Raw genomic sequence first — 18,818 nt, 5'->3', positions numbered from 1 at the left:
AAAAACATTAATGTATAATTCCACCCTCCTTCTTTTTTTCTGTTTCCAGTTAAAAAAAAATAAAAGCAAAAAAACAGATGTCTGACGATGTAGATTTTGGATCCTGCTTTCCAGCATGCCAAATGTTGTACACTTACGGAGAGAACTTTGTATGTGAAGTTCAAGGGAAGGAAAATGTTGTGCTCCATAACTTCGGTACTAGTCGTAATATTTAATAAAATATAAACTGCCAATAAATAAAACCACATAAAAGTGTTCCTCTGTATATTTTCACTACCCAGAATTATCCTACTAAAACCTGAAATACAGAAATTAACAGAAGGAAAGCAGATGATTGAAGAAGTTGGATAAAATAACTTGCTCTCCTAAGACAGTATTCATCTGTCCACACCATGTTGATATTTCTTTGCTTCCAGTGGGATCCCTGGAGGAGGTGCACACAGTGGAAGAGGAAATGAGACTCTACTCCTAAGAGTGCCAATCAAAACTGCACTGTCCATAAAAATGTTTGCATTTGCCTTTCAGGAATGTTTTCCTAAAGATTAGCAACTATTAACCATCAGTAGGGTAGATTCTCCTAGGGAAAATCAGAACCCATATAAGGAGTGCTCTGGGAACACTACTGGAGCAAATCATTTGCCATTCAATTAAAATACAAGAAAGGACCTAAAAAGTAATTAATTAAAAATATTATTTAGGTCTTATTAACTGGTGTCCACAGGTCACTAATAATTTCAAAGTGTTCTCTAAATGAGTGGGTACCAGAATTTTGAACTTCTGAGACCAATACAATTTCAAAAATATTTGAAGTAATGGGGTAGAAATGTTTACCGACGATCTATGTGGCCTTGCTCCCATAATTTCCCAGCTCCCTTGAATTTAAGTGGTACCATTGACTATTTCCGGACATTAGAGTGTAAATGGAAGTGACATGGGTCATTTCCAGGTGAAAACATTTAAAGGTCAATGCATGAACCTCCAACTCTTTCTTACCTCCTGTGGTTACCAAGGACACCACATGTCAGGATGCCAGAGGGTCAGACTGGGTCCCTGAGTGATTATTTGGAGCGCTGGACTTGTAAAGTTAGTATGGAGAGTGAACAAACAATGAACTTTTTTCTTATGTCACTGAAGTTTGGGGGTTAATGTGCAACATAAACCCTAACTTGAGCAATAGAGGAAACTAACATGGGACTGCCAACTTTCTATTATGCAAAATAAGGAGATTTTAAAATATAAGCAAATAAAATTCCTCTCCATATGCCGTCATTATATAAAAGAAATAATATTTTAAAATCAAAAAATATAAGAAAGGTACAATCACAGAACAAAGGATGATTCCTTAAACTGAATAAATGAAGTTTTCTATAAAACATGACTATCTTATTCTTTCTTAATTTTGTCATTTTGCCGGGCAAAAACTTCATCATGAAAGAGAAAATCTGTCTTCCCAATGATATTTAAGAACCACAGATCTAGATATTTCAAAAATGGCGGGAGAAGATTGTTGACCCAAAGCAATTAAAAATATCATATAATCTCAATATCCGACATTACCTGTCTTTCAGTGAGATCCAGATTCACTGCTATCTCATATCGCCTCAGTCTGGTCAGATAATTATGATGGGCAAATTCTGCTTCAAGTTCTCTGATTTGCTCTTTGGTAAAAGCTGTCCTTTCCTTCCTGGGTTTGCTATTGACTTCTGACTTGTAATTTCCTTCCTGGGAGTCTGGAAATAAAAGAGAGAATTAGATTTAGTTCATACATTTAAACATGTTCAATCATATCATTCATACCAGAAACATTTACTGAGTAACTACTTTTCCAGGTAGCGTTAGACATGGTAAAAATAGAGAGAGACCAAAGACAGTAAGACTTATCTCAACAGGGTGAGATAAATTTCTTTTTTTTCCCAGTGTGTCCCCAAGTGACTCACAACCTAATTGGGGAAGTGTCTAGTTTTCTTCTTTTGAAATAGGAACAAAAAACTTAACTGCTCTTAACATGCTGTTATAATAACAAGATAAAACAAAGCCCCTCTAGAAAACAATTTTATATCTGAAACTATTCAGATATAAAATTTCTTCTAATAAGTTTTTCAACATAAATTCTTGAGGTCTAAGTATGACTAAACAGAGTGATCCTAAGACATAGTGGTGACTCAGTATGTAACTATCTGAGCAATTCAAATATCTAGCAACTGGACCGTAAAAGTCAGTTCAAGCTCAGAGTAAGCATACGTACGTGTGTGTGTGTGTGTGTATTTATTGGTTTTTTAATTTCAATTTAAGTGCAGTCTCCTTGAAGGCAATAGCAATGCTCTCCTTTTATTTTGAGTAATACTTAGTGCAATGTGGAATCTATAAATACAATTTTGTTCATTTAACTCAAAATATGAACAGAGTTTTAAATGTTTTTTCCCTACATATGAGATAAACATAAGATGCCCAACACCTAAAATTAGGTACCCAAACACCAAATCTTATAATGCCCTGTAGAAAAATCATAATTTACAGCAAGCATATCATGCCATCTTTTCTTCTAAGAGTTCAAGACATAATTAACATATTTTACTTATCTTCATAATATCCCTGAGATGTAGGTTAGAAGACATTCTTAACATACTGAAGAACAGAACGTGTGTCTATAATGGAAAAAAATTCTACATATACAAAGTAATAGATAATCATACCAGCTCTAATAATTCATGTCAAATTTACCTCAGTGAAATATCAACATAATCAAGATACAGTGGCATGTCTGTACTCTCTCAAAAATTATTTGTTTTCTAATTATTTTTGAGCCTGTACACACAAATAGTGATGCCTTTACCAGGTAGTGATACAATGAACTCTTCTATGAAGCCAAATGAGAGAAATGATATAGGAAAAATGACGGTCAATCAGATTACGAAGTGTGACATTTTTTTAATTGACAAATATAGTATGGTACAGCTTTATGAAGGACCTTTTAAAGTGGTATTTGTTTCTTCATCCAATGATGCTTAAATATGCTATGTACAAAATATTGTTTTTTTAGTGCTCTTTTCCTTTCTGTCTGGCTGGGGGAAGTCTAACAAAAGTCAAGAGGGGTCTGCATAATGGAAATCCGCTAGACAAGGTGCTCTAATGTAAACAGTTTTGATTTGACTCTTACCAGAATCTACGCTGGCCAAATGTAAAGTTTTCTAGGTCTAGTAGCAGCAGGGGCAATAGGTTTGCATCAAAATTTTGGCATACTTGGCCATTAATTTCCTGTGAGGGATCACAGGGCATGTTTCACTGCCTGGCGCACTGGCACTGTCATAAATTCTTTAGAATTCACAGACCACATTTCTGGGCTTGTCACATAGCCCCGTGTTGACTGCCTCCCCACCTTGACAGGGCAGTCAGGGCTTTATCCAGTGCAAAAAGTGGTTTGTGATATGTTAGACACAGGCTGACTGTATCTGATTGTAAGCCACTGGGACCAGATGAGTTACGGATTAGAAGATGTGTGAGTTCTCAGCTAGGCTGTGTTTACACCACGTGAACTTACCTGGCTCTAAGTGGAACCTGCATTATCCACTTTTTTAAGCCACAGATTTGCCAACCTCCACATCTTTGGTGCATTTTGCTATTCTGGTATTATGTGAACAAAACTTTCCATTGATTGATTTCTTTTTTTTTTTTTTTTTAACTTTTCCATCAGCTGTACTGGCAGAGGCAAACTCAGCCACAGCCCAGAGTATTCAGATAAGTCCCTCTCACAAGGACTCATGTTCTCACGTGAATCAAAAGTATATTTTTGCCAGTTTGGAGCCATGTTTAGTCTGAAATCTGTGGCTGATTATTCTTTATGTGGGGACAATGCTCTTTTCCCTTCAGTAATGCAACTCTGGAAACTGAAAGCAAAGCCAGGGCATTTTTTCTCATAAGCAATTCAATTGGAATGATTCATGGTTAACACACTCCCTTATAGAAGCATGAATGAACAAATTCACATTGAGGAAAGCCTATTAAGTTGTATTTATTTTTGAAACCGATTTCTTTTAACTTTCGCAGTATTCAGCAGTACTTCAAAAATGCCACAGACACACACAAACATACAAAACTTGGGCCAGTTCTGGGAAGAAGGGTTACATGCAGTGGATCTATACACATGCCCACTGAAACTAGAAATATACAAGAGAAGGTTTATACATCCAGTGACTGAATTTGAACAAAAGTCCGGCTATAATTCAACATTTATATCCAAGAGCAACTTACCAAGTGCCTGAATTCCAAACCAAAGTAGCTCACAAAGTGAAATCCAGTGACTAAAATGATGTGAATTGTGCACACTTACACTTACAATAAGCACAAATGGAATAGTTATATTGTAATTAACATGACAAAGAGTGGGTATGTGCTTCTTGATTTCATTACCTAAAAGAGAACGTCAATGTAGCTGAGGTAGCACCAATGTCAATTAATTATGTGGACACTTTTATCCTTGGATCTGTGATTCTGTTGTGGTTTCCACCCATGATGCTCCCACTTTTTCTTTCCTGTGAAAAACATGCTCCTTGGGATTGCATTTCTGGACTTATATTTTCTATAATCTTGGATTTTAAACATTTTTTGACTTTTTTCCCCTGTATTTTGCAAAGTCCATCGTTTGCTGACCCTGAAGCTTCTACTACTATCACCTGACTAGCTTTTCTGTGGTGGAAAACGGGTGAGAGCCTTGGACGAGGCTTTTGGCAAATTGCACATTAGCTTCCATCTGTTTCCCAGCTGTTTCAACTGAGGCAAAACTCCCTCCGTTTTCTTCAACCTCCCATATCCTATGCCAAATGGTAGGTGTTGAGGGGGGAGTCTGGAAACTGCCTTCCTTTCTTGCCTACAACCGCAAACAAAATGTCACCATCTGTACAGTACATTGCGATGTAAAATAGTACAATTGTTGTTTCTCGTCTCAGATACTTTAACGCACATGTGGGTGCACTCTCACACTCCCTCACCGCTTGGAGGAAATGTTGACTTATGTGTTCAGGTATAGCTGGCAGTCCCAGTTCCCTAACCTTTTGCTCCCTGGGACTATGCTAATGGAAGAAGTCTGCAATACTTCCGTGGAGGATAAAAATTGCCCTCCAAGGATCGTTTCTGTCTAGCATTTAGAACTTCTCCACATGTGACTTTTTATTTCCCCTAGTGCAAGAGGATGCCAAAAGATAATAATGTTTTACTGACGACAAGTAATGTGAGGGCTTGGTCTGTTCACTAGTGGCACAGAATACCTTTTAGCAAAAGAGAAATAACAAAGTATGATTGAGTATATTTTTGGCTACCCTGAGTAAACTTATTAACTTGTTTAAATGAAGAACATAATTTACCAATGTCTGTAAAATATCAAAATGTAAAGGAAGGTCTCCATAGCTTAGACGAAAATGAATACTTATTTCATATTCTGAAGAAAAAAATGAATACTAAGCCACAGTCTATTCTAGTGCTTTGCAACTTCTTGTATTAATGTTTTGTAAGCTATTCAAAATGAGAGATATTCTGTTATTATTAACAAAGCTCCGCAAACAGTAGATATAGGAAGCTAATAATTATATTTATATAGGCATAGAGATTGTGGATAGATGTAGAGTAATTTATAGAATAATCCTATTGATGCTAGTAATTTTCACATTTAAACGGGAAATTGCCTTCCTTATGGCAAACTTACCCAACTTGCTACTCCAGCTTCTTAATGAGTGGGCATTTCAGCCTTTCCAGATTTTTTTTTTTTTTTCAGAGTAAACAATCTTCCCCAGGGGTTCTTAAATCCTCTAGGTGATCCACTTTCCAGATTTGAGAACCACAATCATAGTGAGCTAGTATTACTAACGAATGTGGCTATTATACACTGAGGTATGTAAGGGAAAAAAAGGATTGAAAACTACTATGCTAAATCTAGGATAGAAATTAGCATTGAAAATATCCACTGTTTCTTATACCATTGATGTGAAAAATGTAGAGCCACTATAACAGTTTCTCTTATAAAGCAAACCCAAATTTCAAAGACCAAAAAAAACCCAGAAATTTCCATTTTTAGTAACAGTTTAGTAATAGTAACAGTTGTAGTCAACATGCAAAAGTCATTCTTTGGGCTGGACCAGTGATTATCAATTGGTGGATGTACTCGTTTACCATCCAGCCTCCCTCTTCACTGCCTCCTTGATTACTCATGGGATTGTCTAGTATGCTTTCAGGAATGAAATAAGTCAGATAAATCTCACATTAGTGAAACTGAAGATATATTTATTTTTATTACATTTGTGTTTCCAATTGTATGTTTTGAACAAATAATTTATAAAGGATACCCTATTTATTTCTGTTAAAGGCATTTAGGTTCTTACTTGGTGGGAGATATTGAAAGATTAACTGTGTATAGCTAAAACTTATGTAATAGAATAGTTACTATTATGTCAGAGTAAATTTTAGTTTACAGATTTGACTTTTTCCCAATACACTTGGGCATAATTTTATACAACTAATTCTTAAAGTGAGAAAATCAAAATTCAGTGTACATGACTGTGTCAGTATTTAGCAGTAGCTACCTACATAAGCAAATATTATAATTGGTAACATTACAGAATCATACCACATGATGTAATTACATAGAGGGAAAGAGTATGAAGACTTGAGATACTTTATAAAATCTATGTATTTTTAGGTCACATTTTAGAATGAGAGCGAGAGAGAGACATAATAGCACAAGATTGTTGTTAAATTAGTACCAATTTAATAACTTGGTATGAATCTGGATATAAATAATTTGAAAATAAATACCTCAGAATTTACATAAAAATAAAATATTTGGGTCTCTTAAAGTCACCCACACCTTATATGTAGATGTTTCCCCACAGTAGGTAATAATCTTACCTCGGCATTGCATTGCATTCCTAGGATAAACTGGCAAATATTATAACAAAGTCCTTTTCTTTGCTTCCTCCCTCCTCTATAATTTTAAGATGATAGCAGTTATAAGAATTTTAGCCAATTTAAAGTAGATACAGGCATTTTAACAATATTAATTCTTCCAATCCAGGAGTACAGGATATCTTTCCATTTTTTGTGTCTTCTTCACTTTCTTTCATCAATGTATTATAGTTTTTAATGTATAGGTCTTTCACCTCTTTGGTTAAATTTACTCCTAGGTATTGATATTTTCTTCTTTTTGATGTGATTGTAAATGAGATTGTTTTCTTGAGTTATCTTTCTGATAGTTCATTTCTAGTATATAGAAATGCAGCATATTTTTGTATATTAATTTTGTGTCCTGCAACTTTACTGAATTCATTTATTAGTTCTAACAGTTTTTTTGGTGGCGTATTTAGGGTTTTCTATATATAGTATTATGTCATCTGCAAAGAGTGACGGTTTTTACTTCTTTCATTCCAATTTATGTCTTTTACTGCTTTTTCTTTCCTAATTGCTGTAGCTTAGACTTCCAATACTATGTTGAATAAAAGTGGCAATAATGGACATCCCTGTCTTGTTCCTGATCTTAGAGGAAAAGTTTTCAGCCTTTTACCATTGAGTATGATATTAGCTGCAGCTTTGTCATACATGGCCTTTATTATGTTGAGATGCATTTCCTTTATACCACTTTGTTGAGAGGTTATTTTTTAACCATAAATGGAAGTTGAATTTTGTCAAATGCTTTTTTTGCATCTATTGAGATGATCATATGATTTTTATCTTTCATTTTGACAATGTGGCCTATCACGTTGATTGATGTGCAAATGTTAAACCATCCTTGAAAAATTCCACTTGATCATATTAATGTATTGTTAATACATTAATGTATTGTTAGATTTGGTATTGTTAGATTTGGTTTGCTAATACTTAATGTATTGTTAGATTTGGTTTGCTAATATTTTGTTGGGAATTTTTGTATCTATGTTCATCAGCAATATTGGCCTGTAATTTTATGTGTGTATGTTGTTCTTGTTTGGTTTTGGTATCAGGGTAATGCTGACCTCATAAAATAAGTGTGGAAGTGTTCCCTCTTCCTCAATTTTTTGAAAGACTTTGAGAAGGACAGGTATTAACTCTTCTTTGAACATTTGGTAGAATTCACCAGTGAAACATCTGGTCCTGGATTTTGTTTGTTGGGAGGTTTTTTTTTTTTTTTAATTTATTTATTTATTTATTTTTGGCTGTGTTGGGTCTTCGTTTCTGTGGGAGGGCTTTCTCTAGTTGTGGCAAGTGGGGGGGCCACTCTTCATCGCGGTGCACGGGCCTCTCACTGTCGCGGCCTCTCTTGTTGCGGAGCACAGGCTCCAGACGCGCAGGCTCAGTAGTTGTGGCTCACGGGCCCAGTTGCTCTGCGGCATGTGGGATCCTCCCAGACCAGGGCTCGAACCTGCATCCCCTGCATTGGCAGGCAGATTCCCAACCACTGCGCCACCAGGGAAGCCCATGTTGGGAGGTTTTTGATTAAAGATTCAATCTTCTTACTAGTAATCAGTATGTTCATATTTTAATACTGTTAAAATGTCCATACTATCCTAAGCAATTTACAGATTCAATGTAATTCCTATAAAAATTCCAATGCATTTTTAACAGAACTAGAACAAATAATTCTAAAATTTGTATGGAACAACAAAAGACCCCAAATAGCCAAAAACAATCTTGAGAAAGAAGAACAAAGCTGAAAATATCACCCTCCTTGATTTTAAACTATATTACAAAGCTATAGTAACCAAAACAATATGGTATTAGCATAAAAAACAGACATAGAGATCATTGGAACAGAAGAGAGAGCCCAGAAATAAACCCACCATACATGGTTAACTAATTTACAACAAAGGAGGTAAGAATATACAATGGAGAAAGGACAGCTTCTTCAATAAATGGTGTTGGGAAATCTGGACAGCTATATGCAAAAGTAAGAAACTGAACCACTATCTTACACCATATACAAAAATTAATGCAAAACGGATTAAACACTTGAATGTAAAACCTGAATCCATAAAATTCCTAGAAGAAAACATAAGCATTAAGCCCCCTGACATTGGTCTTAGCAATTTCTTTTCTATATGACTCCAAAGTCAAAGGAAAAAAGCAAAAATAAACAAATGGGACTGCATTCAACTAAAAAGCTTCTATACAGTGACGTAAGCCATCAAAAAAATGAAAAGGTAACCTAGTAAATGGGAGAAGATATTTGAAAGTCATATTACCAATTAGGGGTTAATGTCTAAAATATATAAAGAACTTATACAACTCAATAACAAAATAAGTCACTTGAAAAGATGCTCAACATCACTAATCATTAGGGAAATGCAAATCAAAACCACAATGAGATATAATCTCACATCTGTCAGAATGGCTATTAACAAAAAGACAACAAATAACAGTGTTGGTGAGGATGTGAAGAAATGGGAACCTTCACGCACTGTTTGATGGGAATGTAAGTTGGTACAGCCACTATGGAAAAACAGTATGGAGGTTCTTCCAAAACTTAAAAATAGATCTACCATATGATCCAACAATTCCACCACTGAGTATCTCTCCAAAGAAAATTTAAAAAAAAACTAATTCAAAAAGATATACACATCTTCACTGCAGCATTATTTGCAATAGTCAAGATATGGAAATAGCCTAAATGTTCATGGATGGATGAATGGATAAAGAAATTGTGGTATACATATACAATGGAATGCTACTCAGCCGTAAAAAAGAATGATGTCTTACCATTTGTGACAAAATGGATGGGCCTTGAGAGTATTATGCTAAGTGAAATAAGTCAGAGAAAGACAAATACTACATGATTTCACTTATATGTGGAATCTAAAAAGCAAAACAAAACAAACAAACAAAACAAAATAACACCCAGGCTCACAGATACAGAGAACAGATTGGTGTTTGCAGAGGGAAGGTGGGGGCCTGGGGGGCCATGAAATGGGTGAAGGAGATCAAGAAGTACAAACTTCTGGTTATAAAATAAATAAATCATGGGAATGTAAAGTATAGCATGGGGAATAGAGTCAATAATATTGTATTAATGTTGTATGGTTACAGATGGTAACTAGACTTATTATGGTGATCATTCCACAACATATACAAATGCTGAATCACTATGTTTTACACCTGAAACTGCTATAGTATTGTATGTCAGTTTTCCTCAATAAAAATATATGTAATAAAAATGATCAAAATAAAATAGGTACCTAAGCAATAACTCATTTCAATTCTGTACTTTTTGTGCCCATCAATATATGAATATAGTTTTACCTTACAGCTTCTTCTTGATGGAGTCCCTTTGTTTTTAAATAATGAGACGTGAACAGTTGATTTTTTTAAAATTCATTACCTTGCCTTTTTTATTATTTATTTACTATGTAGTTCTTTCTGATAGTAAGAGGCCAACTTAATTGTTCTTCCTTTGTGACATAAATACAAAGTTAAATGTCAAAGAACTAAGAAATTTTGATGAAATTAATATCATGATTGATGTACAATTCAAATATATTTAATAAAAACAGTATTTTTGCTAAAAATTGAAAAAGAAGCCAAAGACACACAAAATGGAAATATAGTGCAACTTGAGTCAAATTTAGCACAGATTTAGTTCTCACTACCAAATTCAAAGTATTTAACACAAAACAAAATCAACACATGTCTTCAGGGTAAACGTAAACGTCTCCAATCTTGCTACACACTTCTAGGCTCAGAAACTCATTACAGAAACCTAGAATTGACTTTGTGCCTCTGGCTATATCCCAGGACAAGGGGATGCAACAGAACAAGGCACATGTACCTGCTTGGATTGTGCCTGATAGCAAAGGCTTTCACAAGGATCACCATTTCCACCTCCAATGGGACCAGGAACCCCTAGTGAAGAGCTTTTGACATACAGCATTCCATTATATTTTCCCTGATCATATTAGTTTAAAAGTGCACCTCTCCTCTGGGATCCCATGAAATGGTCGTGTTTCCTTTTTACAATGCTTACCACATTCTGCCACTGTATGGATCCTTTACTTCCCCTACTAGAACATAAATGTTTGATGTCAACTATTGTTCTCATTTATTCAGTAATTGGGGATGAATACGGGCATTCATATTTACATTTTAATACACACATAAGCAATAGTCAAGGACATGAAGAGGATGCAAGCCTCCAATCCATTTCTCATTCACCTTCTATTCAGCTCTATATCAGCAAATGGCATGAGGTTACATGGTGTTACAGTGTCCCTGAGAGAATGAGGAGGGAAAGAAACTCTTTTCAGAAATCAAGGATCTACGTCACTTGGCAGTGGCCAGAAGAATTGTGACATTTCTAATTTACATCTGTCAACAGGTCAAAAGGGACTGAGATCCCTTTCGACGTCAGACAGCACCACATAGTTTTTGCAGTGAGGCCTTAGAAAATTCAGCACCAATTCTGCTAACAGCTTGATAAATCCCTTGGACATGGAAGAGCAGAGCTTCCATAGTTTTCTTTTATATACTGGAAGACAAGTCTATGTCTTCTAAGAGTGTGAGGGTTTGCATTTATGCCATTGTTCTCAGCCTTTTTTTGCATTTCACCATATATATTTTTTGGCAAGTGACTTTAATATATTTTTATAGCAGTAACTCTTATAAATTACTGGGCTTTTCATTTATCTTCATGTCTGCTTTGCTTCTCTGGATTCTAGACTTTAGGTAATTTAATATTAAGAAATTTGCCTTATTCATGTTCATATTCCCAATGCTAAGCACCTAATTCTGAATCTGTTCTGGATCTTTGATTTCCATGCTGTGGTCATGAGTTATGATTTCAGTGACAATCCTAAGGGGCTTTCTTCTGTTATAAAAATTTGAATGACCTTCAGCTTAAAAAAAGAGAAAGCATCACTCAGTATTGCCTTGTATTAACTTTTCAAAGCACACATCTTTCATATAATTGATGGCAGATGGAGACAGGTCCATATTCTATCTGAATATGGAGACATATTCAGATAGAAAAGTGCCAAAGCAGTGTCACGATTATAAAATTTAAAACCCAAGAGATTAAATGTTATACCAAGTGAAGGAACTGATTACACATAGTTCATAATTCCCACCCTCAGCACTATTGACATTTTGGACTGGATAATTCTTATTACATTTATATGCAGTGAAATATGAGCATATTCAAGATAAATGGGTGATGGCTGTCCTGGGCATTATAAGATATTTAGCAGCATCCCTGGCTTCTACTCACTAGATGCCTGCAGCAACTCCCATCTCCACTTCAATGTTGTCAGATACTACGCAGGACTTCCAGTTTAATTTAAAATCCAGATAAACAATGAACAGCATTTTAGTTTAAGTATACCCCAAATATTTCATGGGACATACTTATATTAAAAATATGGATCTTTGATAGAAAATTCAAATTTAACTTGGAATTGTGTATTTATATTGGTGAAATCTGGCAACCTTACCCCAGTCGTGACACTCAGAATGTCTCCAATTGTTTTCAGTGCCCCCAAGGGGCAAAATTACTCCCAGTTGAGAACCACTGAGTACAGATAATATTTGAGACAAAACATCAATAACTCCAAGTTACACAACTCTCTCTAGGAATGACCAACTTGATTCAGAAGTAAATGTCTTATGTGTAAATACCACCACCTTCATTCCACAGCCAAGCCTTACCTCCTCCAAGTCAATGACTAGATTGTCTGCAGATTAAAATTGCTCATGAAGTTTTTTTGTCAATGCTATGTTTCTACAATACGTCAAATCACGTAAGAGCTATAATAAATCCATTATTTTATTAAATATATATCATTTAATTAGTAAATCTTGGTTTAATTAATAAATCTTGATTTAATATGCATGAATTTTAGAACTTGAACAGATTCTTACAAATCATCTAGTTCCACCTGCTGTATTTATAGATAAGAAATAAAGAGACTCAGAGTGACTAAAGTGCTCATCAGAGATCACATACTATCAGGTCACGTTTATAGGCCTCAAGTGTCATTCAGTTATAGAAAGAGACATAAAAGCATTTTTCCAACTCCTCAAATATCCTTACCTATTGCATGGCGTTTTCCCAAGAACAAGGATTTCAGAAACATCACTATTTAATTGTGATACTAAATATGGCTATGAAAGCTACACAAACAGAATCTTTATTATCCAAAATGCCAAATGAGCAGATGTTAAGACCACAGTCTCTGCCACTTATCTGCATATTCAACCATTAACCTTCCTTTTCTGCATATTTAACATAGAATTAAAGTGAAGGAGATAAACTAAGTAAATCATTTAGCATAGTACTTGCATACTGTGGGCACTCAGTAATCAACTGCAAGCTCTAGCCGTTATTAGGGGGAGACTAGGCTCTAAGGACCTCAGTAATTGAAAATTATAGATTTGATAGAATCAGGAGTTAGAAAGTTTTTTTTTTAAGCATATGAAAGTTTTGTTCTGAAAACAGAAGTCAACCTAAAAGCTAGGAAGTTTAGAATTTACACAGTAACTAGCAGAGCTTTATTTTACATTGAAAAATGCAAATCTCTAAAAGGATCTGTGTATTATTTTTGGCTAGTCTACAAATGAAGCTGAAGGTTTAATTATGATTTTTCCAATGAAACTGTTGAGGTGACATTTTACAAGGCCCAGTGGGATCAATGTATGAATTCTTGTTTCCTCTGAAAGTTTTATTGGGATATTTGATGAAATTTAACCAAACCTGGCATACCCAATAAACTGGAGTCAGATAGTGTGCTTGTACGTGTACGTGTGTGTGTGTGTGTGTGTATGCATACCTGCATGTGTTTATTCTCCTGCAAAGAATCCTAGCAGCCAGGTATATGGTTTTAGGTAGAGAAGAGTCATATTCTGCCTTGATATTAGAGTATACAAAATGTTTAACATTCTTAAAATGATTAAAAAAATAAAATCAGAAGTATTTACTAAACAGCATTATGAACCCATTATATAGTCTACTTACAACTTTCTTCACGTAGAGGGTTTGAGAAGTTAATCACATAGGTATTTTTTAACCTCAGAAATAACTATATGGGAAGATTAATAGCAAATGACTTATAAATTGATTTTTCTTTAATTTCACAGTAATAAGAATAAGTTATAAAGATAATTAATAGATAAAAGTAATACAGTAAAAATAATTGTAAAATCCCAGCCAACTCGGGATTCTGGCCCATGCACCAAGCAGCAGTTGGTTTCCTTTTGACTGCTGCTGGTAGAATTCAATGCTTTGTGATCCATTTCTCTGTTGCAGCTGTACTGGCAAGAAGGAAAACAGCCTCAGGGTGACCAATCTGCATTAAGTCAATTTGTGATTGTTTCTGTAAAGGGATTTTTGCAATTGGGAGAAGTCTAAGAATTTATGACTTACATTCATGGAACATTACTTAGATACTCTCCACAAATAGAATTCTGTTTACATTCACTAAGTAGTACATGCTTTATAAAAAATAAAAACCAATAAAAATAAAATCAGTGCTCTATGATTAAATCAACTTGTGATTTAATAATTTTACAAAATAAAAAAGTCTGATGTAAATATGTTTGAGCATAATAATATTTAAATGACAAAAGTGTTGATGATGGTTCTCAAAGTGTACAAGTCATACCATCCTCTTTCTCCTCATAATTATTACTACTACTTACTACTTATATATATTTTGAGTTGGGAAAAACTGCAGTGAAATTTACTTAGAAAAAAATCTGAAACATAAGATCTGACTGAAGAGATGAAATGATAATTTAAAAGAATTTTTGACGGTAAAATGTTAAGAACTACCGGGCTATGCGATAAAGAATACGGAAGCAAAGGTGGTTGATGACAGAGACCAGTGAAGCCAGAATGGTTGCAATGAATAAGAGGAAAAGATAAGCCTCCATTTAGTATATATATATTATTCTGAGAGATGAAGGAAGAGGTTGAGATCAGAAAGACTGATTCTAGAGTTACACTTCTTGGACAAAAGAAGGTAGGAACGATGGTCAAGTCTGGGATCTGCCTGTTGGTGGAGAAAGGAGTGTTGGGATCTGACAATCTTGTTGAACTCTGAGGCTCAATAATAAAGTGGCATTTGCCTACCAGTTTATGCTATAATCCATCTTTGAATCAGGCATCCATAGCCTACTACTTTATGTTGAGAGTGTTGTGTGTTAGACACAAACATGAATAGTTTATTGTGTAAAGTGCTAGGAAATGGATCAATATGACACAGTACCTATCTTAAGGTAGCTTACAATCAAGTTGGGGATAGAAGCCACTTAAGAGAAATCCACAAATAATTATAAATAATCACTTTGGGTATACTATCTTGACAGTTTGATGTTTGATTGTCAAAATTTGATGTTTTGGGATGCATAACCTGTGTTTTTGTTAAGAGCACTTTATGGGAAATACTTGGATAATATCATTCTTAGTCCATTTCATGGGGGTGGGAGCAATTTGAGAAAGATACATGTGTATATTTGCATATATAACATACGCTAACTATGAAGCCTTCCTTTAATCCCACATACGGCATAAAATATTCTGCAAAGCCTTAAGAATTGCTAACTATATAGGGAGCTTCTAAAATACTTTTTGGAAGTCTTAAATGCAATTACACTTACATAGAAACTTAAGAACTTAAATGCAATTATTATCTATGCCTTCACAATATTTTTGAGACTAACTTGAATGTAGCACTGTAAGAATTTCACTAGGAAATTCACTCTTCACTGAAGTGTGAAAAATAAAAATGATCATAATTACTTTTATATTAGATTTGAAAAATCTTCTACACTTATTTTGAATCTCTACCAAGATAACATATAAATGGTACAGAGTTAAGTCTATGACAAAGTAAAGCTTTCATCTAGGTCCTCCTGACAATTCATGGCTTGTAATTTTACATCAAATTAAGGCATTCTGTCAAAACTCACAGTTTAATAATTTTTTCACATGTCACAGATCACACCCTGTAGCTTTTGAAATGAAGGTTAGGTATTGAATAGCATTCAGTATTCCACTGCACTGTGGAGGGAAAGGGGCTTGAAGTATCAACATTATGTTTTACTTAACACCTGTGGGTCAACACCTGTGTTGTACAAAAGGAGTACAAAATTTACTTCTAAAATGTAATTTTCCAACACACACACACACACACACACACACGCAAAGTGTATCCTCTGCTCTCTTGCAATAATTTTCAATAGGTGGAAAAAAATCTGAATAGTATACATTTTTAAAAGTTTTGCCTTGATTAAACAGAATTGTGGTTACAATTAAAGCTATATACATTTTACAGCTTTACATATTATTTACAACTTTTATGTATTTAGAAGGAAGAATGACTTAGAGAAAGTATCAGGAGCTTTGAAGACAGCCAACCTGAGTTAGAAGTCCACTGTAGCTACTTAAAACCTGTGTGGTCTTAAGTCTTTTGAAATTCAGATTCCCCATGTACAGAATCTACACATGATTGCTGTACAGAGGAAAATGAGCAAATTTACAGTGTGTATATCTGAGATGTATTATGAATCCAATAATATACACCTATTATTAATAATATTATTAAACTTAAAACGTATCATGAGTAAGATTTAACTAACTGAAATTTTTACTAAATCACATTTATTAGTCTTTTAATTTTATTTGAATTGCTTAGTTGTCATTTCTCACCTAGCATTTAGTTAAATACATATTGATTTGTTTTTTAAAAAATGATATTGATTTCAAAAGGAGGTGATTATATTTTCTAGCTCTTTCTACCAACACACATGTTAAAAGACCCAGCTGTGCTCATAATTTCTTTGGCCAATCAGCAAGGTTTAATTATATTTCCTTTTAAAAAATAAATGGGTGTTGCAAGTCTGTATGATTTTATTTCTTTCATACTTTCTTTTTACAGCTTTGCTACTAAAAAGTGTAGCCAAAATTAAAGCATACATTTTTCCTCAGTGTAATTAAATGTCAGTGTCTTTTATTTTCAAAGTAAGCCAAAATAAAAAGTGTATATGTGTTTGTATGTGTGTGAGTACATATATATTTATGCTCTGAATATTTAAAATATTTTGTTTTATTTAGTCATCATTGGTCACATAGGCATTTAGTCAAATTCAGGCAAATTTTGGTACATATATAAAGCACTTCTAGATTTTTACATTTTCAATCACATGCAATATTTGAATCCTCTTTTTGAATGACTACAAATGAATTGTATCCAGTTGTGTGCTGGAAGGTGGGAGGAAATGCTCTGGTTTGTAATTTCATGTTGTAAATACTCTCACCATAGTGAATTTCAAGCCAGTAAGTTAATGTGACAACAACTAGCTCTCAAACTTCCTGAAAATTTAACAATTGCCTCTCTAGAACCACTACTAACTGGCCCTAGCACACTGCTGTAACACCTTACTATTTCACAAAGCTGAATACTGGGATTCAGAAACTATCATAACATCATGGATAACAATCTATAGTTAGAACCTTCTAGAAAAGAAAGATAGATTAGGCTAAGAGGGTATGATTAGCTAACCTGGGAATGATCTCAATGATTAGACAATAGTATTCAGAGCAGTATTCTAAAGTTTATCTATAGAACTGATGACATTTACCTATGATTCATTAAAAACCCTTCCTGCTGTGTTGATCTGACAATCAATTCATCAAAATGGGTAATCACAGAGGCTATGCTCATGTCACTGTGAACAAAGAAAAGGTTAGAAGTTGCTATAAGTAAGTGAAAAATATTTCTTTTTAATTCTGTTCAACACACAGGGAGCTGTTGCTAATCATAGATTATTGGGGTATCCAGCAATGATCACGGCATCTGAGTGTTTCGTTGTTTAAATGAAATAATAGCTGTGCAAACCTAAAGCATAGAATAAAATACGTCAAGAAGAAAAAGACCACCCTTCAATATCCAAGTACTGGAAACTAAAAGCACAGACACGGTCGCGTAAGAGTGAAAAAAACCTCTAAATTTCCCACCATTGCAATAATATTTTTCTCTTAAGATGGATACTGGTGTTATTTTCTCTTGAAGATGTTTCCACGTTGAAATTACTTAAGGAACTAGCAAATTGAAACAAAGAAAAAGATGAATAATTGTTTGGAAGACAACAGAGTACCCGAATTATCAGGACTGTCAACAAAGATAAAAGTATTTCTTAGATGCTCTCTTGGTTATCATGCTATTTTAAGTACCAGACAATGTAAGTAAACTATACAAAGTACTTACTCTCTGGAATGAGTTGGCTTACAAATAGTAAACAAAAGGAAAACTACTACGTATATAAGCCTACATCAAAGGGAATCTTCCATAATGAGCACTTACTATGAAATATTGGAAATTAAAAAGAATGTGTTTATAATTAAGCTCCATGTTAGTAGCCACACAAGAAATGTCAATTAATCTACACTAAAACACCAAGTTTTCTGGCAATAGCTATGGAAATGAAAATGGCAACACACTTGTAAGAACCTCCATGGTGTGAAACCCTGTTCATTTATTTAATAGTTGTAATCCTTTTGTTCTCAGTTTACTGCCAGCCTCAGGTTCCTTAAATGAACAAATGAGATAATATACATGAAAGTACTTTATAAACGTCCCCATAAATAAATAGAACATTTTACCTGGGAGAAAGTTTCTATAGCACTTTGAAAATATATTTTTACAATGTAATTGTATTTCTTTTCTCCCCAAACATCAAATAAAGTGATACTGGTTTTCTATTATTGTCTCTTTCAAATACCTACACATTTCCTTCCTTCAACTCTGGAATATACTATTTCTCAAGTGAAGAAGAGAATATCTTTGCAACATAGAAAAGTTTTGAACTTGAGTTTG

General features: G+C 34.2%; 1 protein-coding gene across 1 annotated transcript in view; it reads right to left on the bottom strand.

Annotated features, from left to right (window-relative positions):
- Positions 1-18,818, bottom strand: part of MEOX2 (mesenchyme homeobox 2) — a 63,449-nt gene that overhangs the window by 12,501 nt on the left and 32,130 nt on the right. Inside the window, exon 2 of the mRNA XM_061197728.1 lies at positions 1,558-1,730. Coding sequence (XP_061053711.1) covers positions 1,558-1,730 — 173 coding nt within the window. The remainder of the gene's footprint in view (positions 1-1,557; positions 1,731-18,818) is intronic.

This window comes from Eubalaena glacialis, chromosome 8 (assembly GCF_028564815.1).
Source record: "Eubalaena glacialis isolate mEubGla1 chromosome 8, mEubGla1.1.hap2.+ XY, whole genome shotgun sequence".
NCBI classification, from domain to species: Eukaryota; Metazoa; Chordata; class Mammalia; order Artiodactyla; family Balaenidae; genus Eubalaena; species Eubalaena glacialis.
Note: the sequence above shows the minus strand (reverse complement) of the source record. Positions and strands in the feature narration are given on the sequence as shown.